Source organism: Mustela nigripes, chromosome 13 (assembly GCF_022355385.1).
Source record: "Mustela nigripes isolate SB6536 chromosome 13, MUSNIG.SB6536, whole genome shotgun sequence".
Taxonomy (NCBI): Eukaryota; Metazoa; Chordata; class Mammalia; order Carnivora; family Mustelidae; genus Mustela; species Mustela nigripes.
Window position 1 is genome coordinate 133982850 of NC_081569.1, and position 26913 is coordinate 134009762.

General features: G+C 43.7%; 1 protein-coding gene across 1 annotated transcript in view; it reads right to left on the reverse strand.

The window, feature by feature from the left end:
- The window catches only part of TTC9 (tetratricopeptide repeat domain 9), a 34220-nt gene extending 26065 nt beyond the window's left edge, over positions 1 to 8155 (reverse strand). Inside the window, exon 1 of the mRNA XM_059373845.1 lies at positions 7705 to 8155. Coding sequence (XP_059229828.1) covers positions 7705 to 8110 — 406 coding nt within the window. The 5' untranslated portion in view covers positions 8111 to 8155. The remainder of the gene's footprint in view (positions 1 to 7704) is intronic.
- Between the last annotated feature and the right edge of the window lie 18758 nt (positions 8156 to 26913).

Here is a 26913-nt window from a genome sequence, read left to right on the forward strand (position 1 = left end):
TCCACTCAAATTTCTCAGGACCTCCCAACTGGAATTCACACGCTCCAAAGCAAGGGGGACAGAAAAGAGGAGGAAGTGTGGTGGGGCTCCTGCAGCGTCTCGGCTCACCGGAAATCAGGGCTCACCAGCTCCTCGCACTTCTCTGCCCATACAAATTCAGGTCATCTTCCTGGCGACCAAAGGGAAATTCTGACCCTGTTACAGAACGCTGGACACTTGTCTCTTAACCGCCCAGAATGGTCATGTTAGGGGACTCTTAATCACACAAGGCACAATCGCAGTAAGAGGATGTTTGACCTACAGAATACAAGACTGGACGAGGGGAAACTGAGCTGCCCTGAAAATGCCAAGGCTTGTCCTTGTTACACGGGTGATGAGATGTAGTCTGTGTTGCCCCAAAGGGTAGACAGAATATGACTAGATCAGGGGCACTTGGGTGGTTCAGTTGATTAAGCATCCGGCTTTCGATTTCAGCTCAGGTCATGACCTCAGTGTCCTGATATCGAGCCCCACGTTGGGCTCCTAGCTCGGCATAGAGTCTGCTTGCCTCTCCCCCACACATGCTCTCTCTCAAATAAATAAAATAAATAAATAAAATATTTTTAAAAAAAGGATATGGATGGATCAATAGAAATTTCACAGAGGTGAATTTTAGTATTTAAGGAGGAAACTCCTAAAAATGGAGGCTGCGAGGTGAATGGTTAGGACCACAGGCTGTGGAACTACAGAGTGGCAGATGAGAAATCCCTGCTTGCCACATACTGCCACGTGACCACGGGTGAGTGACTTAACTGCTCTAAGCTTAAGCTTTCTGTCTCACGAAGTGAGAGCAAATGAAATTATATATATTAAGTATGTATATTGATATGTATAAATTATATATAATTTTATATCTTCATGTACATATATGTATTATATGTATAAGTTTGTGTGTGTATATTCATCAAAGGCGGGGACCTTGTCCTTCATGTTTATTCCTGTATACTCAGGCCCCATGCCCAGCATCTAGCACGTATTAAATGCACAATTAATATTAATGGCATGATTGGATTTACAGGATCTTTAATATGAGACAGCTGCTGGAATAAGAATTTTCATTCATTTCTAACTCATTCACGAAACATCGACTGGGTGCTAGGAACTGGGCTGGTTGTGGTGGTCTTTACTGCCACTGCTGTTCCTATAGTTGTTACTATTATAGTTGTTGTTTTCTGGGGGTAGTTGTTAAATGGGTCACTTTAGGTGGTGGTGACTACCTCTACTGTTGGAGGTGCCTAAGCTGATGCTAGAGGCCAAGCTGGTTATGTTACCAAGAAAATTCACACACCTGTGTGAAGTTTGGGGTCACATCCGAATCTGAAATGTAACTGATTACATAACTCTAGAGACAGCTAGTTATTTAGCATCACTTCTCACTTTTGTTCTTTACTCACAGAAACACGATGGAAGGGAAACCTTTGCCCCTGAGCTTGCTCCATGTCACGTCGTCTATAATTGGAGTGTTCTTTGAAAGTCTTTTTGGCAGAAAGGGAAGGGAAGATCCACTCGGATGCATTTCAACCTGAGATTCAGCTCAGCTCAAATCAACCTTCCTCGGCACTACACATCCCACCTCCTTTTCAAAAATATTTGGACACTGTTGGTTTGGGTCCTACTAGACATGGCATCATTGTATGGCTGATATGAAAATGTACATGTACAAGAGAAAGGTAATGAATGAGCTTTACATTGCTAATGAATGATTTCCAGGCCACATGAATACCACCAGGAACTAAACTCCTTTCATCTTTGATAGCATTATCTTTGGCTTTTTCTTTTTTTAATGTCTAATACCATGGCTGGTGCTAGAGGTTTCTGCTATGTGGTTGGGACAGGACTAATTATCTTGGTGAAAATGGAAAACTCTGTTCCCAACTGAACCTCTGACCTCCCAAAGTCACCTGGGAATTAGGCACTTGATGGTTGGTGGGTTGAGACATTTGGTTTTCATCCTAGCTATCTGAAGAAGGCACAGGCTGGGGGTAAGAGAGAGTAGCTATAAGAAGAGACTGTCCCATCTGGAGGTCACTCCCAACTTGCAAAGCTCTGGGAACAGCTTTTGGCTGCTCCAGATCTTGGCCATCCTGTCTTCACTGCAGCTGCATCCCCTTCTCTTGGATGGGACACTCCCATGTATTGTGGCTGTAGGGACATCCTAAAGAGTTTCTGGCTAAGAACCACCCAGTTCACTTCCCTTGGAGGTAGACTAAGGACCTTCAGAATCTTCTTTAGAAACTTAGCCAGAAGTTTATGTTCAGAATGTTCTTTCCTAGAAAGCATCCTACAAGTTTCAATTCTCACATGATCCTAGAAGCCACATTTATAGGCAGAGATTTCTTGGCAAAGGTGCTGCCCAAGGAACAGCCTTGGATCAACAACGGCATGGCCCGTCAAGCTCTCTCAGATGGCAAGATCTTGGCTGAGCATCTTAGCATGAAGTCCTTCTTCTTTCCCCTTCTTTGACCAGTTCTTACCTCCAAAACTTATCTTCTAGCTACTGGGTTACCAGTTGTCTCTAGTCTTCATGCTTGATTCTCTGGTTCCACACCCCTTTCTGTTGAGTACCCTTGGTCTTAGAACCTGCCTCAGAGTCTGTGTCGAATTTTGTCCACCTTAGGTGTATCTACCCAGTCAGCTTCTGGTATCCCATTGGGGGTGACTTCAAGGATGGGTGCCTTATGCGGTCAGAAGAGCCACATAAGGGCATTTGGTTTAATGCTCTGTTATTGCTTCCTTGAAATTCCTAACAATTTTATCTTTGGAGCTGTGTTTTGTAAGTGAAGTTTGATGGGATGATGGTGCACGAACATGAGCAGAAGAGAGAGGCACAACCATTCTTTGCAACCCCACTTGCACATAGCACTCAGGGTGCCCCATGAGCACAGAATTCCGGTGGACCCACAATGCGTGAGAATTCAGCAGGACCCAGCTTGAGTATGAGGTAAGACTGTCAGGTCCATGACTAAGTAAGCAGGCAGACATGCTGACAGCCCCAAGGGGCATGCTTTCCATTCAACCCAGAAATTGCTTCAGATACAGAAAGAAAGCAGGAAGAAGCACAGATGACCTAAAGCCCCATCATATCCTCTCCTACTTACGTTTCTACCCTGCACGAGCCAACTGCTTGTGCTGAAAATGATGATATAAAAGGAAAGAGTGGGGTAAGAGTAGGGAATAGTGCCTTTTCCTTTCCTTACTCGGTAGAAAGCCAAACTTGGTGGAAAGTGCCCCATAAGGAATGCATGTAAAGAAATGAAATAAAAATAGTTGGGTTTGTTTTTGTCAGCATTTCCACTGCTCTAGGAAGAAGAGACTACATATGCATGTATAAGCTACAAGATGTGAATTGTGTAATTTATGTGATTTCACATAAAAGGTAAGTCCTTTTGCGTTTCCATTTAAAACTAGCTTTGCACAATAGAAAGGTGAACAGTAAAATTCATGACAATCATTTAAAATTTTAATTTTCTTATAATGACATTAAATATCAAATAAAAGCACCATGTCAAATCGAGAGGGAGAAAGGTCATAAAAGAAAGGAGAAAAGCTTTATCTTTCAACACCTTTCATGACACCTCTCCCCATCCCACACACATTTTTTGAGTAAGGAGCTCCCCATTTTCATTTTGCACTGGGCTGCACAAATTATGTGGCCAGCCCTGGTCCCATGGCTTTAAGACATGCCCATCCCAGGCCTTTTCCCAGTGTGACCTCTCTAGGCCTTGCCATACCCTTGTCCTGGAGCTTCATATAGGATCAGTGGGTACTCTCTATCCCTTTGGTAAAATAAACAACAAAAAATCTCTTAAACATAGCCATAATTGGATGGGAAAATGAACAAAATGACATGGTAGGGGCTTAATCAAAGTCACAGGGTATGCCAGGGATAGAGGCACAAGCTGACTCTCATCTAGATCCAATGCCACGGCCTGTAGGCCCTCATCTACATTGCGGGCATTTGAGTCTTGAATGTCATTTGAAAATATGAACAAAGTCATTACAAGTTGTAATCTTTTGATCACACCCCGCTGGGGCCACCACAGCCCCATGGGAACCATGGGGAGCAAAAGGCTCTGTCTTTCAAGAAACTCTGCACAAAACATTCCAGGGCCCCAGGGGAGTCCTGTGTCTTGTTCAAGGTCAATAGGAGTCGATCAACAGGCTAACACGCGCTTCCTTTGCAGCTTTGGCAAGGAGTAGAGTCCTACATTGCCCTAGTTAGGTCAGAATATCTTTTTGATCACTGTATCAATGTCATTCAAAATTCTGAAAGAACTTCCCAATTTTTTTTTTCTTAATTCCATTACGAATAAGACAGGTAAAATCAAGTCCAGGGGTCTTGCAGTACTGGTTAGATCCCTCCTAATCAGGAGGAACTCCAAACCGGAACAGACCGCGACCACGGGCACTCTGACAACGGTCTACACATCCTTCACATGACCCCCTCAAGTCATCCAAATGGATTTTTAGATGAACATCTCTTAGTACATTGCACATCCCCACCACCCTCTTGCTATCCTCTTGGAGACTTCTGTGAAAAGTACCAGGGTCCAACCAGACCTAGGTGTTTTCCAGAAGCCTCCCAACAGCCTTTTGTTGGGTGCTGAGCTGCCCTTAGCAACATAGCCTAATCCTCCAGGTACTTCTGGGCTGGTCCAAGTTCCTTCCAAACCCCAAATGTCTCTCTCTATGGACAGCTGTGTAGAAGGACAGATCTTTGAGAGCACAAACACTTTCAGACTGCTCCCACCAGGAGCAGGCTGGGCTGCTCAGTCGGCACTGTAGCCTGGATGGAAGGGTCAGTTGCCTTTCTGCCAGAAAGAATGTGCAGCTGCTGTCTCCTTCTTATCAACAGGCACGAGGTGGGACAGGGTATCTTATAGGCTTCACGGCACTGTTCTGGCTCTTACAACAGTAGCAGTGATCTTTTCTTCCCTTTCCATCAAATGGTCATTATAAACACTAAAAATTTTACGTCGCCACTTCAAATAATCTTCACATTTAAAGAAATGTAAAAAACGCTTCTGAAAATAATGGTAACTGGGAATAAAAGCAGATACAGGAGGTCCTGGCTTTGAAAACAGTTCACATGAATGTCTAGAGAAAAATACAGGGAGGAAATATATCACAAGGGGTGTCCTTGGGTGGCAGGGTTAAGAGTAATTTTGCATTTTCTTCTTTAAACTTTTTGATATTTTCTAAAAGAAAATATACTTTAAAGGTATGTATTACTTGTGCTGTCCAACAAGAAAGGATACTTTCCTATCAGCTAGGACTTCTCAGACAGTAGTAAGAGATTTTATGCATTATCCCAGAGGAAACCAACATTGGGCTTCTACTACCAGGATCCTATCTCCCAATTGAATTTTCTACCCAGAATACAGATTTTGGCTTTGACATGACTGCTCAGCTTGTAATTACTCTTCATTTCTCTTTCATTGAAACTTGAAAATGTTTAGGAAGAGCCCTATCAGGGTTTTGAATTAGGTTCTGTGTTTCTTTCTCCTGGTTCCCAGGGCTCAGGACTCCAAACGGAAGCCCACCTAAGACTGGATTCAGGGAGCCAGATGCCTAGAAGACACTGAATTTGCGCATCAGGGTGTGATGTCGAAAACACTGATCACTGATTTTGGAGTTGGATGGCTCTGGAACCTTGGGTTTTATTTTTGTTTTTTTCTCTCTGCAGTCTTTCAGCAAGTTGTTTTAAAGGTTAAAAAGCGCATTGCACATAGGGTGACTAGCACAGTGCACACAATAAATTATTAATACGAAGAAGGGGCCAGCGGCTGGAGAAGGCAGCAGAGGGGAAATCCATCCGCTCGCGATTGCCACTCTCCATTCTCTCACCGCTGAAGTTTTCCCAAGTTGCCTGCGTGGTGAGGGTGAGGGTGAAGGAGCTGGTCAGATCTCAGCCCCGCCCTGGCTGGGCTTGCCTGACCAAGGACACATCTTTGGTTTCGCCATGGAAATGTAACCGCCTCTCGGGTTGGCAATAGGCAGTCCTAGCCACAGGCCAGCGGCCAAAAGCGTGGGGTGAGGGGCAACCCTAGAATGCCCGTGGATAAAACTAAATATAAAACTCCATTACCACTCTGAAATCACCGCATTAATGATCCAGACGGCCTCTCCTCCACCCACACCCACTCTGCCCTTTAACTATTCATCAGGCAGAAGCAAGTATGCCAGAGGCTTACAGGAAATAAAGAGAACCAAGCTGTGCACGATCATGGATTGAGATAGCCCATCTCTGCTATACAACTACTTTACCTACTGTCATTATTACTAGGACTGCTATGGGCACCACCATTTTTCCAACTGCTACTACTACTGGTCTATTAATCCCTTCCATTTGTAAACCACAGTTTATAAAGTGGCTGGTTTTGCCTGATTGAAGGTGATACTGGGCATGGCCTTATGGGAACACAGAGGCAGGCTGGCACAAGACGCCTCAAAGGGGACACAGCAGCATTATCGATATATATTTTTTCATCCCCCAACTTCCTGTGCCCAAAACACATTCACCTTCCGCGGCCACACCCAGTCCTTCTCCCCAAGCTACTCTTCTCCAACTGTCCGGAGCTAGTTTAGGCAACTTCAAGGGTTAGGGACTAGGAGTAATGGCCTTTTACTTGGCCGTTGGATTGGGCATTGGACGGTGCCCAAATCCCACCAAACGGGGTGAGAGGAGTACAGAATGCCTCTCCAAATGTAAGGCCATTGCGCCTGCTCACATCTCCCACCTTCTCACAGGAAGGCCCTGGAAGGACCCACGCTCTTCCTTTTTTTTAAAGAGACTTTGATTTCCTGTGGCAAAGTTAAATTTTATTTATTTATTTTTTTTTAAAATGCCTGACGGTGACCTAAATCCCCAAAGTGAACTCTGGAACTCTGGAATGAATGTACCTTTCTCATCCCAAATGTATATACTTTCTCATCCCAACAGAAGGGCCTCCGGTCCTGCAGTCAGCTGGAAGAGGACCAGTGAAGGAGCAAGGATGTCGCACACAGCTCAAGCCCAACCATGAACCAGCTTCCCTTTGAGCTCGCTCCCTTCACCTGGCAACCGGGGGCCCCAGCAGAGCTGAGAGAGAAGAAAGTGGCATTTTGGAATCCATTTTGCTCAAGATGCCGAAGGCATCGTGGCAAACTGCCCTTTGCTACCGAGGCCAAGGGAACTTGGGGCAGGAAGGACCTTGCCCAGGGGGATGCGGTCGGTGGAGGGCAAGGTGAGGGCGAGCTCTGGTGCCAGTGATACCTGAGGAGAGCGGCCGCTGGGCATGCGTTGAGTGTGGGTACCCACCTGGGCGCTACTTCCCGCGTTTGGACCCAGGTCCACTGGTGGGCAGTAGCAGCAGCAATCGCCACCAGGCCAGCCCCGGCTCGTTCTGTCTGACCAGTTATTTTTAGGTGAGATTTACGATGGACGAGGGGGAAGGGACTCGGGAGTGTCCACGGGAAAGGGACGAGTTTGGGGAGGTACAATCCTAAAAGTCACTTTTTCCAAAGCGCCCCCCTCCCGGGTGCTCCTTCCTGGAGCAGCACGGTGCCGGCGGGGAAGTGGGCAGCGCGGGCGCGCCGCTGCGGTCGGCTGGGACCCGAGGGCCCCGGTCCCTCGCCGGGCGCCGGGCGGGCAGGGGCGGAGGGGCCGGGCGCGGCGCAGCTCACCTGCCAGGCTGTTGTAGCAGTCGATCTCGATGGCTTCCACCGTCTTGCTCTGCTCCTCCGAGAGGCGGCCGGGGTTGGGGGCCCCAGGCGGGGAGGCCGCGCGCGAGTCCCGCTCCTGCTCCCCCGGCGCCGGCAGCAGCCCCTTCAGCTCCAACAACGCCCGGTGGTATTTGCCGATGGCTTCGCGGAATTTCTTGTCCTTGTAGCACTGCGCCCCTTGGCTCTTGAACTCGTGCGCCCGCCGGATGAACTCGGCGGGCTCGGCCGCCGCCCCAGCCTGGCCGCGCGCCGGGACCCCGCCGCCGCCGCCCGGGACGCACAGTGGCGGCGGCGGCCGCTGCGCCTCGCCGGCCGCGGGCGGGCTCGGGTTCCCCTTGGCCGCGGCCGCCGAGCCCTTCCTCTCCATCCGGCCGCCGCCCGGCGCCCAGCGCGCTCCGCGATCCGCCCGCCGCCGCCGCCGCGCCCGCCCGGGTTTAAAAGCGGCGGGCGCCGGCCCCGCGCCCGGCAAGCTCGGCCGCGGCCGTGACACCCCGCGGCGGTCTGGCGCCCCGCACTCCCATTCTCCTCGCCAGCTGCGGGAGGCTGCTCTCTCCTCCTCCTCCTCCTCGGATTGCCGTCCCCTCCCCGCCTCCCTCCCTCCCCCTCTCCCGCGCCGCCCGCCCTTCTCCTCGCCCTCCTCCCCTCCCGCAACCTGCGGGCGGTGGCGACCTGGCCCCCGCGGGCGCGAGGCTAGTGGGATGGGGGACCGCGGGCCCGACTGGGGTGGCGGTGATTGTCGCTGACCCGGAAGAAGCTTGGCTCGCCCGAAGGAGGGGAGGATTAATGACAAAGACGGCCCCGTTCTTTCCCATTCAAGCCAACCCTCGGAGACGCGCCTAGTCTGAAAGAGACGAGTGGGGGAAGGGATGTGCGTGTGCGTGTGCGTGTGTGTGTGTGTAGGGAGGGGGTCCGCCAGCGACCGGACACATGCAGACTCACCCTCAATAGATTGCTTGAAAACTAGAAAGAAAGGTGCGTTTGGGAGCAAGGGGCGTAGGCACAAGCCAGAGCTTCTTGCTCTTTGCAGTCAGGCAAAGAACCTATTTAAGGTGGCAGGGCCTCTTTTTTGTGCATCCAGGTTGTCTCCGGGTTGTGTCTCCGTGTGTGGCCGCCCAGGCGTCCGGAACACTGTGCACTTGCCCGTATGGGGCGTTGTATTCTAGGAGCCGCGGACACCCCTGTGCGCGGGCAGCTGTGCGGAATGAATCACCGAGGTCAGAGATGGAAAACACCTGTTACTGTGGGTCATCCGGCTGGGGCTGCATGCGTTCCAGTTTCCATTTACAGGACAGTTCCGTGCCCTTCGTCCCGAGGTTCCATTCCGTCACTCACTCTTCCAGGCAGCCTGAGTGTCAGCTGTCTGCTGGGAACGGGCTGGGGTTAAGGGGCAAAGATACTAGACCGTGAGAAGCACTGCGGTAGATTGGTGAAGCCCGGAAAGGGAAGGGACCCCCAACCCTACCCTTCACCCACATATACTCTTTGCTGATATTTTGATGTAGTCCCCACTCGTTTTCTATACATCCTTATTTGTACAAAGTGCCCTTTTATCAGGCATGAATGGTATGGGGATGATAGATACAGTTTCCTGCTCTTTTTACTTTACATTTCATGAGGCTAAATAGTCTTTTAAAGTCTCGTGGCTTCATAATATTCATTTTATGTCCATATCATGGTGTACTTAACCATTTTTCTCTAGTCAGACAGTGACTCCAATTATTATAAATAGTGCTAAGACAATAAAAATAATGGATACCACTTATATATCATGCTTTCTTTGTGCCAGGCACTGGGTTATGTACTTTATGTATAATAATTCATTTAATTCTCATAACAACTCAGTGAAATAGGTACTATTATTATCCCCATTTGGACACCAGGTGGCAGAAACTTTCCCAAGGGCACACTGCTGGTAAGCAGTGGAGCTGGGATTTAAGTCCAAGCAATCTGTATTTGCACTTAAAATTTTGTCCTAATTTATTTTTCCTTACAAGAGATTATGTCGATTTTTAAAAATGTCTTGAAACATGTTATCTATTTGTTATTTAAGAAAGGTTGTACTAACATGAACTCCCACCAGCAATGTAGTATTTTCACAACATCCTTGCCAACAGTGAGGGTTAAACTTTGAAAAGTGTTTTCTAATTTGATGAATGAGAACTGGATATTGAATGAACTGGGGTATCTTTAATTATAAGGGTGAACGTTTTTCACATGTATCGTTGTCACTTGTATGGTACGGAGGACTTTTATTGGGACATGATCTTAATGTACTAAATGATACCTTGTATGTTGCAGTATCTTACTTTTCTAACTGCGTTAACATCTTTAATCTTGCTTAATCCTCACATTAGCCCCTGAGAAGGAAAATGATTCTTTACTCATCCTGGGAGTTTGCCATGTTTTCTGACAAGTGAAACATAGTATTATTGTCGTGGTTGAGAGGCTCTGTCCTTAAGAGATATGCTGGGTATCTATCTGGGCTGCTTCCTGGATGTTATTCAATTTCTGAAAACTTCAAATTCCCTCACTTATTATATGGGAATACTACTTCCTTCATGAGGTTGTTGTCAAGTACATTATAAGTGCTCAGCAGATGGTAATTTAATCATTATTCATTATATCCTGTCATTATTGGGTCCCCTAATAATATTATGGCAGATGCTTGTTAACCCATAAATACTTGTCAGCCCCTGGCCCTTTTTCCTATAAGGGATTATATCAGGTGGAGCCAAGAGAAGAAATTGGCGTTGAGTGCTCTGAGTTTTTATCGTTAATTTCATACTCAGGCACATGTTGGATGAAGATCTAGGCCTGGGATTTTGCTACTGTTGGAGATAAGGTATGAATTGGGTCATGACAGAACTGTTTAAAGGCGAGAAATACTGATGTAACAAATTGCTTTTTGTTAGCCTACAGTGTCCCGGCTTAGTGGTGCATTGTCTCCTTCTTAGATTTTGGGTCTGAGGACAGGGCTGCGAGAGACACGTGATGCAGGGGTAATAGCCTGAGAATGATGTCAGCCCAACACAAAAGCTTCATAGTATCTTGGATGGAGAGTGCGAGTGAGGAAAGGAGAGAATATTATGGGGGGGGTGAAGTGAGAGGAAATTTACTATGTCCATCTGTCCTATGCAGTGGAGCTGTGCGTGTATGTCTAGGACTGTTTTGTTTGGTTGTTTTCAGTGTGCTTCTGTCTCTAAGCCACTCATTGGTGAATGGGTGCTGGTTTCTCAGAAATGGTCTCCCTTTACATGGAATTAAATAGGTGCCAAAGAGAATTTCTCAAACATCCTTTCATTAACTATTGACCATATGCAGAGCCCTATTTTTGGAAGCAAGCAAAAATCAAAACGACAATTTGGGCATGGATTCGGAAACTCGGTATTTCTCAGACTTTAATGTGTATATGCATTTATTACAATGCAACTGCCAGATTCCCTTCATCTAGGGTGGGGTCCAGGATTGTGCATTTCTAACAAGCTGCTAGGTGATGCTGTTGCTGCTGGTCCAGGGCCCATATTTTGAGAAGCAAGTATTTAGAGGAAAGGGTAGTTTCATGTCTCCCCTTCTCTCCTGACTTTGCCTTCTCCCAGAGAAGACGTGTTCATTAGCTCGGTCAGATTCCAGGAAATTAACTGGACCATATTTAACAAGGGCAGGGATAGGAACCTCCATGTAGCTTTTTCTTCTACTTTATGGGGCAGGAATAGGTACGCTGAGCCAAGGCCCCCTCTTGGGATCTGGTCATCTTGTTTTCTCTTTCTCCAGTGCATAGGTGAGCATACTTTTTATTGCTTCCATTTCTGATCCAGTGTGGCAAGACGGAGGGTGAGAAGATTTCAGTGTGTAGTGGGGAGGGAAAGGCTTGGGGAGGCCTTTACTGTCGGCTGCTTGCTCTGACCTTGTTTTTACAAGAGAGCTCTGCGCTAAGAAATTGAGCATCTGTTCATGGGAAAATAAAGGAGTATTTTGATTTCTCCTCTGTTGATGGCTCTTGAATGTATCACGTGCTCGTGAACCTCACAGGGGAGAAAGATGACTGAGCCTCAGTAGGTTTCCAACACTTGTGGTCCTTGGGCTCAATGTCATCAAAACCTTTCCTTTCACTCCTAACAGGCAAGCTCTGGGTGCAGGTCAGTGAATCCTAGGAATGACCTTACCACGAATGGAAGGGCTCCGTCCTGCTGAGATACACAGGGGGGTTTCTTAGAGGAGATGTGTATGGAACTATTCTGATGGCAAGAACTTGGTGTGGTGCAGAGCGGAAGTCATAGTGCTCCTGCTGGCTTTACAGGTCTCAGACTGTCTGTCTGTCCTGGGTTCTGACCTTATTTCTGTTTCTCTGAGTATGTGCCTTTCTCACTGCCTACTGGTCTTAAAAGACTAAAACCCCTTTTCTTTCCAAACTCCCTCAGAAGCTTGCATACCTCCTAAACAGATGGCATGAGCTGCTTTCCTCTTCCTTCAGCTCAGTTTCCTAAGCATATGCAAAAGACATATATTTGAATCTCCTTTATACTAATCTAAGCTGTTCAGGGTTTGGTCACATGCCAACCAAACCAAAGCTATTTTGGGGATGTTTTTCTAATTGCGTTCAACTTCACAATTTACCTGAGAAAATTACAGCATTCCCATCACCAGTTTTTATCCATATGCAATCTTCAATCATCCTCCATGGAAGCGTGGGAGACGTTTAACCACTTCATGCCTGGATGTAGCGTTTGCTGTAGGAGGCTAATGTGAGCCTCGTGTTTTCATTCTTCCCACCTCTGTCCACTCACCCCCAACCCAACAACAATTTTCTCTATAATTCCAGTGTCCAGCCCTGTGTAGCCTGATTTAGAAAAGTAAAGCCTCTCTGCCTATCCCTCTTCTCTCCTACTACTCAATCCACTCTGCACCCCACAACCTTCTCATCTCCAACATCAGCTGTGGCTCTCTGTGGAGCTGTGACGTCAGCTGTTTCAATTAGCCAGCATCCCTTCCTTCCCCTACTCCATGTGGTCCTGGTGGAGCTGTCAATCTTGGTGTCTGTGGTCCTTCCCCACCCCCTCCAGTCCCCACTTGCTACACATTATTCCAGGCTTGGCCAATCATATTATTTCATCTCCCTGTCCCACAGTGATTGGTTCAGGGAGGGGCACATGACCCAAAGAGAGCCAATCACAGACTTCCATGAGATTTACAGTCTTTAAGCTGGGAGGATTTGAGGTACAGGCTCTCAATGGTCATCTCACTCACCACCTGGAGGAGTATCTGGAAAACGAATTTGAACAGAGACAAAAAGGATATGAGGAAAGACAGAACTCTGGGGGTATCAATGAAGTTCTTAGATCCACTAGTTTTTAATGCCAGGTACACCCTGTCTGTACTCCCTAGTATGTGAACCAATGAATTCCCTTTCCTCCTTGAGCTAGTTTGAGTTGTCATTCATGATTAGAAAACTACTGATTTATGTATTTCTTGTCAGGTATTTAACTACCCCCCCTCCCCCCGCACACACACACACCTATTGCCACCCGAGCCTGGCTGCTGTTACCCGTGGTTGGCAAATATCGCTATGCCCCACTGTCTAGAACCATTCATTTTAAAAATTCTTTTATACTTATTAAAATTGTTTATTCATTTATTCTTAACTTTGTATTATGGAAAATTTTAAGCATAGAGAAAGAACAGTATAACAAATCTTCAAGAACCCAGCCAGCATAAACAATTACCAGCAACCGATATTTATGCCATTTTCCGTATGTGCCAATCTCTCTTATACCTCTATGCCTTTGGACTTGAATTTCCCGAGTGTTTCATCTCTGCATTTCTCTTTTGCATGTTCTTAAAACATTAGGTCTTTCAGCCAAAGTCACTAGATTTGCTTCAAGATTTAGCACAAGGTGTCACCTGTCCTGGGAAGCCTTAATGACCTCCATATAGAAGTTCAGTGGTCCTTATGCTTTGTTCTGGAAGTTCCTTTTTCATGCTTTTCTATTACATAGCAATTATTCATTCAACAAGTATCTACTGAAAAATTTCACCATTTCAAGCTTTGGACATCTATCAATGAACAGAACAGGCAAAAATTTTCATAAACACCAGAAATAAATAAGTTAAATAGGATGTTAGAATGTGATAAATGCAACCAAAAAGGGGGTCATTTAAGGGGGATTGTGTGTGTGTGTGTGTGTGTGTGTGTCTTCAAATTTTAAATAAGAAAAATCAGGCCACACTTAACTACACTCCATAATGCTTATCTACTTGCTTTTTGTCCCTGCAACTAGACTTTGGCTACTTGAAAGCAGGGATGGTATCTTAATTTTTTTGTAGCTCCAACACCTAGTACAGTAGAAAGCATTTTAGTAACTAATAGTTGCAGAATAAATGGAATAAGCAGCAGAATACAAGACACCAACTAGAAAGACTGTTGGTATCAAAGGAGTTTTTTTTTTTTTAAAGATAGTACATATGCAAGGGGGAAATTCCAGCAGTCCTCTCCATAAAAAGAGCAGATAATAAAAATTAAATTTTCCTTCTACTCTGGACTCATTCCTCCAAAATTCTTCCCAACAGACATTCGCTGTTACTTGTTTCTTATCCATCACTCCAGAGTTTGTCTACCTACCTACTTATCTATATTAAATTATAAGTGTTATAAGTCTCTTTACCTCTGTGAATATTATTTAATTTCACCATGACCCTATTAGGTTATTATGACACTCACTTCACAAAAAAGAGAGCTGAGATTTCAAAGGTTAGGTAATTGGCCCAAGGTCACATAGTTTGGAAGGCCAGAGCAGGGTGGCTGGACCCCAAAAGCTATGCCTTTGGCATTTCTGGACTTCTGCTAGGGATGAAATAAAGACAACTTTCACAGATCGTCTAAGGACTGTCTTAGATAACTTTTAGGGTTCTTTAAGAATCAGGAAATGCTTTAATGCTCTACCACCCCACCATCCATTCTTTGCCCCTTTCTGTCTGTCTTTGTACCCTGGGGGGACCGACTCCTGCACCAAGTGAGCTTCTTTGTCCTCTCTCTGGGGCTCAGCTTTGCCCAAAGGAGAGCACCTGCTTCGTGAGCCTGGGGGATGGGGCTGGAGAGAGATTTAATACATTTCTTTTCCATTCCCTCCCTGCTTTGGCACCATGGTTCTGGGGGTGGCTATGTCCTCTTGTTACAAAAGTTATGACTGGTCGCCCCCTACTCCTGGGATCCACCTGTCAGTGGACTCTCTTAATGCAATTTCTGCCTTTTGCCCAAATATCTTCCATAGCTTGCTAATCGCTGGAAGATTCAACATTCTTTCCTGGTTCCTATAACCATGCCTCCACTTTTGTAAATAGTCTCCAGGGTAAGAGTCTCTTTAGACGCATCATTGGAGTTAGCTTTTGTTTCCTGTCACGGCCTTATTGTAAATGCTATTTTAAGATGTTATGCCTTTCCGGAGACCTTTGAAGACCATCTACTGTAAGTCCCAGTGAAATTTATCTCTACTAGTGAAATTTTAGGTTAGTAGGGAAAGCTATTTGGAGCTAATGTGGGCCCTTTTAAGAAAAAAAAAAAAAGATTTTTATTTACCTATATGACAGAGAGAGCACAAGCAGGAGGAGCAGCAGGCTCCCCGCTGAGCCCAATGTGGGACTGGATCCCAGGACTCTTGGATCACGACCTGAGCTGAAGGCAGACACATAATCAACTAAGCCACCCAGGCATCCCTAACAGATCTACAGTCTTTTAAAATCTAATCACAAAAGTGATATACGATCATAGCTGCCTTATTCTGTTGGTCACACAGACTAACCCTGGTACAAGGTGGCAGGGAAGACACAGGGGCATAAATGTTAAAGGAACATTTTGGAGGTCGGCTGCCCCAAGAAATGGGTATTATATATATTTTTTTAAATTGTACCTAGCTATACCCTCTACTACTCTGCTAATAGGAAGTTTCCATAAAATTCCTCAGTCAATTGCTACCTTATAATTTATTGGTTATTAGTCTTCTGGGGGGAGAGGCTGTGGACTGCTTGGACAAGCATTGCCAGTGACAGAATTAGGAGTAGGGGTCGGGTGGCAGTGTCTAGTGTCTTGTGGTGGTAGCATGATGCCGACTTTGTGCCTTTATTTCATGGCATGAACTGGGGGTATTGTTCTTGCCTGTGTATCCCTGAATGGAGCCCCAGTGATTCTGTAACTTACCCCATACCAGTTTTTTGGGCAGTGTTTCACTTATTTCTATTGGCAAATCTTTGAGAATATTATGTAATGGATTGTGAATGTGCTCTGTCAGGGAAAATGGAACACAATTTATTCTGAAGTGAATTCATTGATATAGTCACACTTATTATTTTGGACTTAGTGTTTTTTTTTAAATTATGGTACAATACACAAAACATAAAACTTATCATCTTAACTATATATATGTATACATTTCAGTGGCATTAAATACACAAACACTGTTAGACAACCTTCGCCACCATCCATCTCCCAAACTCTTTTCATCTTGCAAAACTGAAACTCTGTTCCCAATAAATGCTAACTCTCCCCTCATCCCCAGTAGTCTTTTTTTTTTTTTTTCCTATTGTGGTAAAAACAACAAGAACAACAACATAAAATATAACCTCTTAATCATTTTAAAATCTATGTTCAGTTGTGTTAAATATATTCACACTGCTGTGAGACAGATCCCCAGAACTCGCTCATCTTGCAAATCTGAAACTCTATACCCATTTAAAAAAACTCACCTCCCCCTCTTCCCAGCCACCTTTCCACTTTTAGTTTTATGAACCCGACTAGCTGTTTCACAGAATATTTTCTTTGTGGCCATGACAATTACATAAAACATCTTAAAGTTACAGCATTCTATTTTAAACTGATAACAACTTAACTTCAGTTGCATATAAAAATTCTACTCTTTCACAACAACCCCCCTCCACTTTGTTATTTTTGTCACAACTTCTAATTTTATATATTATATACCTGTTCACATACATTTATAGTTATTTTTAAATGTTTTTGTCATTTACATTCTCTGGACGAAATTACAGTAGTACAGGTTTCTATATTCATCCATGAATTTACCTTTACCAGAGAATCTTCTATTTCCCATACATCTTTGTGTTGCAGTCTACTCTCCTTTGATTTCAACTCAAAGACTCTTTTTAATAATTCTTGTAGAGCAGGTCTAGTAATTAATAAATCCTCTCAGCTTTTGTTTATCAGAGAAAGTTTTAATTTCTCCTGAATTTTGAAAGATGGTTTTTCTGAACTGAATACAGCATTCTGGCTGACAGTTTTTTTTTTTTTTTTCTTTCAGCATTCTGAGTGTATCATGCCACTCTGTTCTGGCCTGTAAAGTATCTGCAGAGAAATCCATCGATAATCTTATGGAAGCTCCCTTGTATGTTACAAATTACTTTTCTGTTGCTGCTTTTAAGATTCTCTCTTTGTCTTTGACTTTAAACAGCTTGATTGTAATGTGTCTCAGGGTGGTTCTCTTTGGATTTATCATTGTCTACTATGATTTATTTATTCGTTGAGATAGAGTGAGAGAATGTGCGCACACAAGTGGGGGACCAGGGGCAGAGAGAGAGGGAGAGACAGAATCTCAAGCAGACTCCATGCTCAGTGTGGAGCCCGATGCACGGCTTGATCTCAAGACCCTGATATCATGACCTGAGCCGAAATCAAGAGTCAGACACTTAACTGACTGAACCATGCAGGCACCACCTTATAATTGGACTCTAAACTATTTGAATCTGTGTCCATTTCTTTCCTCATGGTTGGTATGTTTGTGCCATTATTTCTTCAGGTAAGCTCTCAACCCCTTTCTTTGACTCTTCTTCTGGATTCCCTAATATGTCTATTAGTTCTCTTGATAGTGTCCCAAAGTACCTTGTGTTTTCTTTGCTTTTCTTCACTCTTTTTTCATTTTACTCCTCTGACTCAATGATTTCAAATGACTCATCTTCAAGTTCACTGATTCTTTCTTCTGCTTTATGAAGTTGGCCGTTGAACTCCTTCGGTGATTTTTTTCAGTACTATTACTATATTTTAAAGCTCCATCTTTTCTATTTGGTTATTTTTTGTACTTTATATCTCTTTGTTGATATTCTTATTTTATTCATTCTCCTGATTTGATTTAGTTGTCTGAATTCTCTTTTAGCTCATTGGGTAGCTTCATGATATTTATTTTAAATTCTTCATCAGACAACTCATAGATATGGTTTTGGGGTTGGTTGTAGTTGTTTGGGAGTCAGTTTCTGGGGTTTTATTTTTGTTTCTCCATTGGCCCATATTTCTTGTTTGCCTTATAATCTTTTGCTGGGATTTGGGCATTTAAAGAAACAAACACCTCTCCCAGCAGTATTGGTCTTTTCATATTGTGCAGGGGAAGACCTTCACCCATCAGCTCCAAGGCAGGTTCTAGGACATCTCAAACCTTTTCTGATCTATTGCTCCCCCTAGTGTTTACCTGTGGTTCTGCAGCTCTGACATCCTGCTCACTTGTTTTCAGTGACTTCCACACTGGTACCAGTTTCTTAATAAACGGTCCAACTCACTAGTCAAGATAGAAACTAATCACCCAGGCATTCCCCAGACAAACTAGAATGATGGAAACATGGTCCACTCTTTTGTTTCCATCATGATGGTCTGAGGGATTTCTTCCCAGTTGTTCATTCAGCACTGTTCTGCTTGAGGGAAGGGCAGGGATGAATGATCCAATACTGCAAATTTTCCTACCCTTTTTGTTGGAACCCTTCCTTGGTTTAGTGTGCTTGAGTGCTGTAGCTTACTGACTGGTCTCTAGAGTTCTTACAGAGGTGTTCTTGTCAGTGTACTGTTAACAGAGTGTCTCTTTGGAGAAGGATGGCCTATAGCTTCTTAGTCCATCATCCTGCTGTTGTCTTTCTCTTCATCCACAGCCTTTAATGAATCCCTTTTTACTCAGATCAGTTGAATTTGAGTACCTGACTCATGCAATATTGTTCTCCTGGCATCATGATGTTAGAACTAGGGAACTATCAATTTTTGATGAATGAATGGGGCATTTCAGGCTAACTGAGAACAGTTTTTTGAGCAGGTAGCTGTCTTCATGCACTTCAGCTCACACCTCCAACCACCATTTACGTTTGGATGTGTGGGACCACACTGGTTGCCTTACGATAACTGTGAAGTGTAGGCTTAAAATTGTGGAGCTGCTGAAGACGGCCAGAGTTTCTTCCCTTTCTCTTGTACTGAAGATTGCTTCCGATCTGCAGAATTGCATCTACGCTCCTGCAGATTCCGCTGCTGTTGCAACAATATGTCACCAGCCAAGCTCATCATCCATTATTTATTTCCTTTTCTTACATTCTGCCCCAGCTCTCCCACTCACAGGCTGCAGAGGCTCTGTCAGTAAATTCAGGGCTGAAGTGAGAGCCTGGCAGGGAGGTATTTAAACATGGGGTGGGTAGGGCGGAGAAAAAGAATGAGGATGAATATACAGCTTCATTTACACCTGTTTCCCAGTTAATCTAAAATATCTGGCTATCTAAAATATCTGGCTTATTAAGCCCAGAGATTCACAGCTCTCTGAACTTCCTCAGCAAATCAAAGTCCAGGCTCACTGGTGGGAATTCAGGAAGCTTCTTAAGTCTAATATTAGGAGAGAAACATGTGAAAGACATATCAACCATATAGAGGAGTTTATTAACAGTTTCTCTTTTTTTTTTTTTAGGGAGACACACAGAGAGAGAGAGAGAGAGAGAGCACACGCAGACAGAGTGGCAGGCAGAGGCTGAGAGGAAAAGCAGGCTCCCCGCTGAGCAAGGACCCTGATGTGGGCCTCAAGCCCAGGACGCTGGGATCATGACCTGAGCCAAGGGCAGCCACTTAACCGACTGTCCCAACAGTTTCTCTTTCTTCTTCACTACTTTCTTTTTTCTCTCCTTCCAATCTTCCTTTACTTCTATTTACCAGCCACTAAGTTGTATTATAGTTGATACATCTGTTCTACAGTCATCAAGGATCTTGTTGCGCCGAGAAGGAAGGCACCACGTTGTTTTGAGTTGGCTATTATTGGCAAAGTACCAGCATTAACAAAACCACCTTTGCAGGAGGCAGAAGACAGGGAGGGTCTGGAGGAGAGTTCAGAATCAAAACAGATAGACCTGAACTGGGGCAGGGGAGAGGCTGGAAGGGCAGGACAAAGGTATTGTGGGAAGGGAGGATGATCAGACAGCTGGGGTACAAGTGCCAACAAAGCAGGCCAAATGTACATTTCCACGTCTAGTGCATTAGCTTGAAGACATTGGGAGGGGGCAACATTCTCAGGATCACTTAAACATTTTTTTGGTATTGCAGTTGCCTGTTACTAATCTTCTCTCAGTTAAAAAAATAGTCAGAGAAAGGTAAAATGTTGTCTTATTTTGGTTGTTTGTTTTGTCCTGGTAAATCTGGACTCTGGAGTTCCTCCTGAGCGCTGAGAATAAAATTGAGCCAGTCTCTTGTTTCTGGATCCAAAAGAGCCAATAGGATATTGTTTTGTGAAGCAGAGACCTCTGCTGGCAAAGGTGGCTTCTAGTAATGGCAAAAGCACTAGGCTCTCCCAAGCTGTGGCGTGGGAAGCTCTTTCTCTGCACCTTCAGGGTTGAAAAATAAATCTCACTACCTCAATTGGCCTTGGGCCGAACTGTGACTGGCTCCACCTGCTTCCTCCTTAGCTACTTCCAACGCTTAAGCAAGACAAAAACTTGTTATACTAGATGAACGCAACACAACCATTCAAAACCATACCTTTAATGATGTAACTTACTTGAAATATAATGTGATAAGGCTCCCACATCACAAATATAATGTGATAAGGCTCCTGTACAGAAACAAATCACTGAAACTTTGAACAGGTGGCAGCAGGAGGTTGGGTGTTGGGAGAGGGACCTAAGAGGTTACCCCAACCAAAGTGTAATGATTACCGGTGAGGATTCTGAGGTCCGCCTTTTGTGTTCAAATCCTGGTTCTGCCACTTGTCACCTGTGTGCATTCAGCAGGCGATAACTTCTCTGGGCTTCAGAATCCGCATCTTAAAAGTGGAGACAATGGTGCTCGTAAAACTATTGTGGGGATGAAATGCCAAAATCTATGTAAAGTGTTCTCATGGAGTTTTGGGGGTATAATAAATGTTTGATACATGCTAATTACTTTTGTGGAAATTATTGTCATCACCAGGGTTAAGATAATAGGTAGAAAATGGGAGCCAGTATAGCGTTACTAAAGAATGTGAGCTCTGTGACTTTGGGAAGGCTATTTAACTTCTCTCAACTCCAGTGTCCTCTCAGAGGATTATTGTGAGGTTGAGGTTAAAAACAAAAGAGGTCTCTCTTTAGCTCAGTATCCGACCAACTGAGATATAAGCTGAGATACAGAGGGGTTTGTTGTCCAACTGGAAAACCACTTCAGTCATCTAAAAAGAAGGGGTGATCTAGAAGAGGTTGGGGTTTCAAAAAGCTCAGTAAGGTTTGAATTCAAAGGCCTAATACTTATGTTTTAACAAAAACTACCTTCATTCTAGTCTAGGCTGGGTCTTCCCTGGGAGAACGCCTAGGTCTTTGGGATGAGTTAGGGTTCGAGAAGGCAGTCGGTGGAACTGTGTGTCTGTGGCAGCTATAAAGGATGTTAGGCACCAATTTTTTCCCAAACACTTAAAAAGTTAGTTGTCCTTGTTTGTGTTATTCCCAGACAATGTGACCTCCGTTACCACGGTCTTCGAGTCCCCACTCTGTAACGTAGCTCACGGAGCTGCCTGAAAAAAAAAAAAAGGATTTTGATTTCAGCACTTGGAATCTGCATCATGATAAACACCTGACTTTAAGGTCCTTATTCAGCAAACATGGCTGAGAAGCCAGGACAGAAGATTAAATCAATGTAAGCCCATGATGGGATAGTAAATATATCCACCAAACCAGTTTCCTTTAATATTTTGACACAGCCCCTACACTGAGTGGGCTGCTAGAGACTCACAGATTTTCCTTGGTTTTATCTGCTCTGTACACTTCACTTGTATAATTCATCGGCACTTCAAACACAACTGAAACAAAACCCAGCTATTCTACCCCGTTCCCCAAACTGCTCTTCCATATGTTTCCTATCTCAGTAAATCGTTCACCCAACTGCCAAGCTAGATTTCTTGAATTCTCCCTCTCCTCATCCTGGGCTTTTCACCAATTCCTATCAATGACACCTCCTACATACAGTTCATTTCTTACTATCATTTGCTTAGCATAGGTCATAATCTTTTCAGGCTTAGATAATGATAACAAACTTCTAAATCCAAATTTGACTCTGTCACTGGTCTTCTTAGAATCTTCATTTAGTATCTCACTGCTCTCGACCTCTTGAGGTAGTTTTCAATAATCCTGCCCCCGATCTCTGCTCTACGCTTATCTCTCCCAATCTTCTCATATATTCTGTGCTTCAGTCATTTTTCACTTTCTTGTTCTCTCTTGCCTCTCGGCTTTGGCTCATGCTCTTCCTTCTGCCTTGCGTTTTCTTACCTCCCTTGCTCAGTTGGTGAACTCCTACTCCTCTTTGTTGCCTCGGCTTAGATATCCCCTTCTCCAGGACGCCTTCTCCCATTTCCCTCATGTGTTTTATACCCTCATTTCATGCTCTCACACTACTTTGTTTTCTCCATCATGGCTCTAATTCCACTGTAGCTTAATTACCAGGTCCACACTAGACCAAAATGTTGAAACCATCTCTATCTTCTTCGGTGCCAATGCTCGGTCACCTCGTACAGTGATTGGCCCATGATGTTACATTCTATATATATTAAATGAGTTATGAGTAATAACACAAAATATCATTTTTTGTATACTGCAGCTCTCTTAAGGTAAGATCGGCTACAGTTGGTGATATCAACATGTAATTGAAAATTGAAAGATCCTGAAGCTTTCTTGATCTACATCTTTGGCAAGCCCATCATTGGGACTTTTCATCTCATCACATGCTCAGTCCAGTGCATGTAGCCTAAAGAAAAGAGAGAGTGAGCCAAGTGCTTGATTCAGGGGTGTTGAAATGCTGACTGTAGTAACAATCAAAAGTTTCCATCCCTTACAGATTCAAACACCTATATAGTCTCTGGGTTTCTTGTTGAGATATTTAAGAATGACATTTGACACATGAGGCTTACACTGAACAACCAACAAATATTCATTGAACACCTACTATGTGATGGACTCTGTTCTGAACATCAGACAAAAATCCTTTCAGGAGCTTTCATCTTTGAAGCTTACTGAATCCTCTGACAAACTAAACCTGCTAAGTCTTCATTACTAATCTTAATGTAGCATCTGTGGGAAACACTTTGTTAAACTTGGGACTGGATTTCTAAAAACCTGGAAAAAGGACAATTATTCCTGTTTCTGGGAACTTTGTGTAGCATAGCTAAACTGATACAGAATATCTTTCTAGGAAATTTCCATTATTGGTCTTTTTTTTCCTGTTCCTCCTATGAGTTCCCCCGAATTTGTTTCTGATAAGAATTCAGAAGCATTTTCTTTTCCAAAAGACAGAATATAAGTAGAAAAAGGAAATGTGGCTGGAAAATGGATGTTCAATAACCAAAGCAGCCCTGGGAGACTGTGTAAGAGAGACCGGCAGGCAGCTGAAAAGACTTGAGATTCTTCCCCAAAGAAGACAAGGAACAAAGTCACAGTCTGTTTTTTAAATAATCATGGGGAGCAATGGGAAATCTTATACTGTGCAGGTGGGAGTGCAGAGTAGTAAGTCACTTTTTTTGTAAAAGATTTTATTTATTTGACAGAGAGAGAGAGAGAGATCACAAGTAGGCAGAGAGGCCGGCAGAGAGAGGGGGAGGGAAGCAGACTCCCTTCTGAGCAGAGAGCCCGATGCGGGGCTCGATCCCAGGATCCTGAGATCATGACCTGATTCAAAGGCAGAGGCTTAACCCACTGAACCACCCAGGCATCCCAGTAAGTCACTTTGATAACAGTTTGGTATTTTCTTCTAACGTTGAATTCATGTATACCCCATGACTCAGAATCCCTCCTGGAGCTTTATATCTTACAGGAATGCATGCACATGTGCCCCAGGCCTCAGGTTCAAGAGTGTTCATAGCAGCATTATTCAAAATAGCCTCAAAATGAAAACAATCTAAATGTTTCCTGACAACAGAAAGAATGAACTGTGGCATATTACCACAACTGAACACTATTCAGGAATAAAAATGAGCAAAATACAACTATAAGCATTTAGATCAATCGAAAACATAAAGTTGAGTAAATGAAAACTGAAGATATGAAAGGAGATATTGTATGAGCTCATTCATATAACCTCCCCCTCCCCCTCAAAAACGCAGACCCAATCAATTATGTTTAGGTATGCATCATTAGGTGGTAAAAATATAAAGAAAAGCCAGAAAGCTATTATCATAAAAGTCAAGATTGTGGTTACCTTCGGTGAAGAGGGCAGAAGTTGGGATGAGAAGATGGGATAAGAAGAGACACGATGTTCTATTTCTTGGTCTAGGTGGTGGTTAAATGGCATTCATTTTGTAATTATTAAGTTTTGTAACTTTTTAATATACACACATATACATATATACATATATATATACATACACACATGCACATGTATATACATTCCTCCCCTCCAGTGAACAAAATTAGAAAGGTAGCCTTCATGGTTCGGGACAGTCAATATCAGTGGTCAAGAGTGTGAGCCTTGGAATTAATCAGCTTGGGAGTCAAACGTGCCTCCACCACTCACCATCTTTGTGGCTTTGAGCACTCTAACCTTGCTCAACCTCTGTTTCCTCCTCCGTAAAATGAGAAAAACAGTTAACATCCACCTTATAGGCTTGTTATATGAGTTTAAGTAAAATTATTTCTATAACACTTAGTGCACTGCCTGACACTTGCTTAAGTGCTCATAAATGGTAACTATACCAAAAAGACAATTCAATGCCCCTTTTTTTTTTTTTTGGCTTGTATAACGTCCCAGGCCCAGTGGATTTCTCTTCATAGCAGAACAGGGAGTATAAGTGGAAACTGAGGCAAAAAAAGGAACACCCGGAACATGCTGTCATCATGAAGTCATACCAACCACTCTAGGGAGCTTCTTGGATGTGTTAGAAATGGACCTACTTAGGATATATTCACTATCAGGTGCCAAATATTAATACAAGCCTTTAGCTAAGAGTTTATCTGTTCAAAAAGGACCCATAGCAATTTTTTTTTTTTTAAGGAGGAACTTCAGAAGAGAAGAGATATGGGAATTCATCTGGTTCCTAACATGTGATGGAACACAAATAGACACAGTGAATATAATAAAACAGTAGAAAGAGCATCGTGGAAGATGGAATGATTAATAAACTCAAAGGAATGGCCACTTTGAGAACCTTATGGGAGTTATGGACTCTTGTCCTGGAAAAATGTACATAGACCATGACACACACACACTTCTCATTCAATTCTAGGGAATTCACAGTCTCTCCAAAGCCCTTCTCCAGACAGTATGGGTTCTTCATAGGGTTCTTCATAGAACCTTCATAGGATTCTCTAGAAGGAGAGCAATCACAGCCAGAAAGACCTGGTAAGAGCACAGCATGGAAGGCTTAGGAAGAGGAGTAGCTTTTGATAAGAGCAGGGTTTCACAAAACTATGTCCAACAGACATGGGAAATCTTACTGAGTACATTCTTAAATATATATATGAAAAAGCTAAACATATTTATATGTTTTTTATATTATCATCTGACAATCTGGCTTACAGATATGGTGTATCTTACCTGATCCTACATGCGAGATAATACAACCGACCAATGCATGGTATTGAAATGCATGTTATGTTATTGGCAGCATTTACTAAATATTCACATTGACAGATGTGGCTTCCTTGATGATAGTTGGTTTGTGCATTTTGTCAATATCATTATAAGTTCGTGATATTAGCTAATGTTAATTGTGTATATGTTATGATGCTATACAAATTCATTCTCTATGATTCTGTGACTGAAAGAATGGATTCCTCTTGACGGCCATTTTCTGTAGTCTGCCTTAGTCACCACACAATGAGGATATCTCATGAGCTGCTGCTGGAGTTCTTCTGACTCTTAGAAAACGTTGAGTGCAATGAATGCTGTGATGTACCCTCAGATATCCCTTCAGGAATAAAGGGCTTAAGCTCAGTTGTTGGGACAACTCTGGAGGGCTGTCTCAGTTCCAGAGCTTCTCCTGGGGCTGGCTGAGCCCATTTCCAGGCCAGCATGACAGCTCAACTTTTCCCTCAACTGACTCCTGCTTCCTTCCTCTCTTTTCTACAGGAGTTGATTCTGAGAGTATCTGCTCTAAAAGCCATGTTTGTTAACCACCTCAGAGGTTATATCCTTGAGAATTTCCCCCTGCAACACTAGTTCAAGAGCTAAGTTCTCATGGAGCCTCTCATGGTCTCAAGCATCCCGGTTCTTAGGAAAGAGTTTCTACTATGACCCCTGCAAGACATCCATGACGCCTGATCCGCACAAGGCATAGCTCCCCCTACCCCTTTCCTCAGCCCAACTGGTACTAGAGACTCTGGCCAGCAGAACTAGTTCCAGACTCTACCCATTGGTTGAGATGTGGGTTACTACCTGGCTTTGGTAAGATCAAATAAGGAACTGCTCAGGCTAATGAGACGAACTATCATGGCTGATGTTTGGGCTGGGAATGAGACTGAAAGCAGTTTCTCCCTCCTCCCCTTTTTTCCATTGTTGGCCCCTTAAGTCATCTCTTTAGATTTTTTTTTTCTTTTCCCCCTGTAGTCACCACCCCCATGATTTTTTTTTTAAAGGAGGGAAGTGTTTTTTAACAACTTCATTGTGATATGATTCACATACCATACAATTATCCATTTAAAAGATACAAATCAATGGCTTTTGGAATATTCAGAGTTGTGCAACTATCACTTCAATCCATATTAGAACATTCCATCGACCCCAACATAAACCCTGTTCCCACTAGTTGTTACTCCTAGCCCTCCACCTTCATTTCTCCCAGTCCTGGACAATCACTAGTGTACTTTTTAATTCTATAGATCTGCCTTTCTGGACACTTCATATAAAAGGATTCATATAATATGTGGTCTCTGTGAAATTTTAACAGGGCTGCTATATTATGTATTTGTTTATGGACTGCATGTATAGTG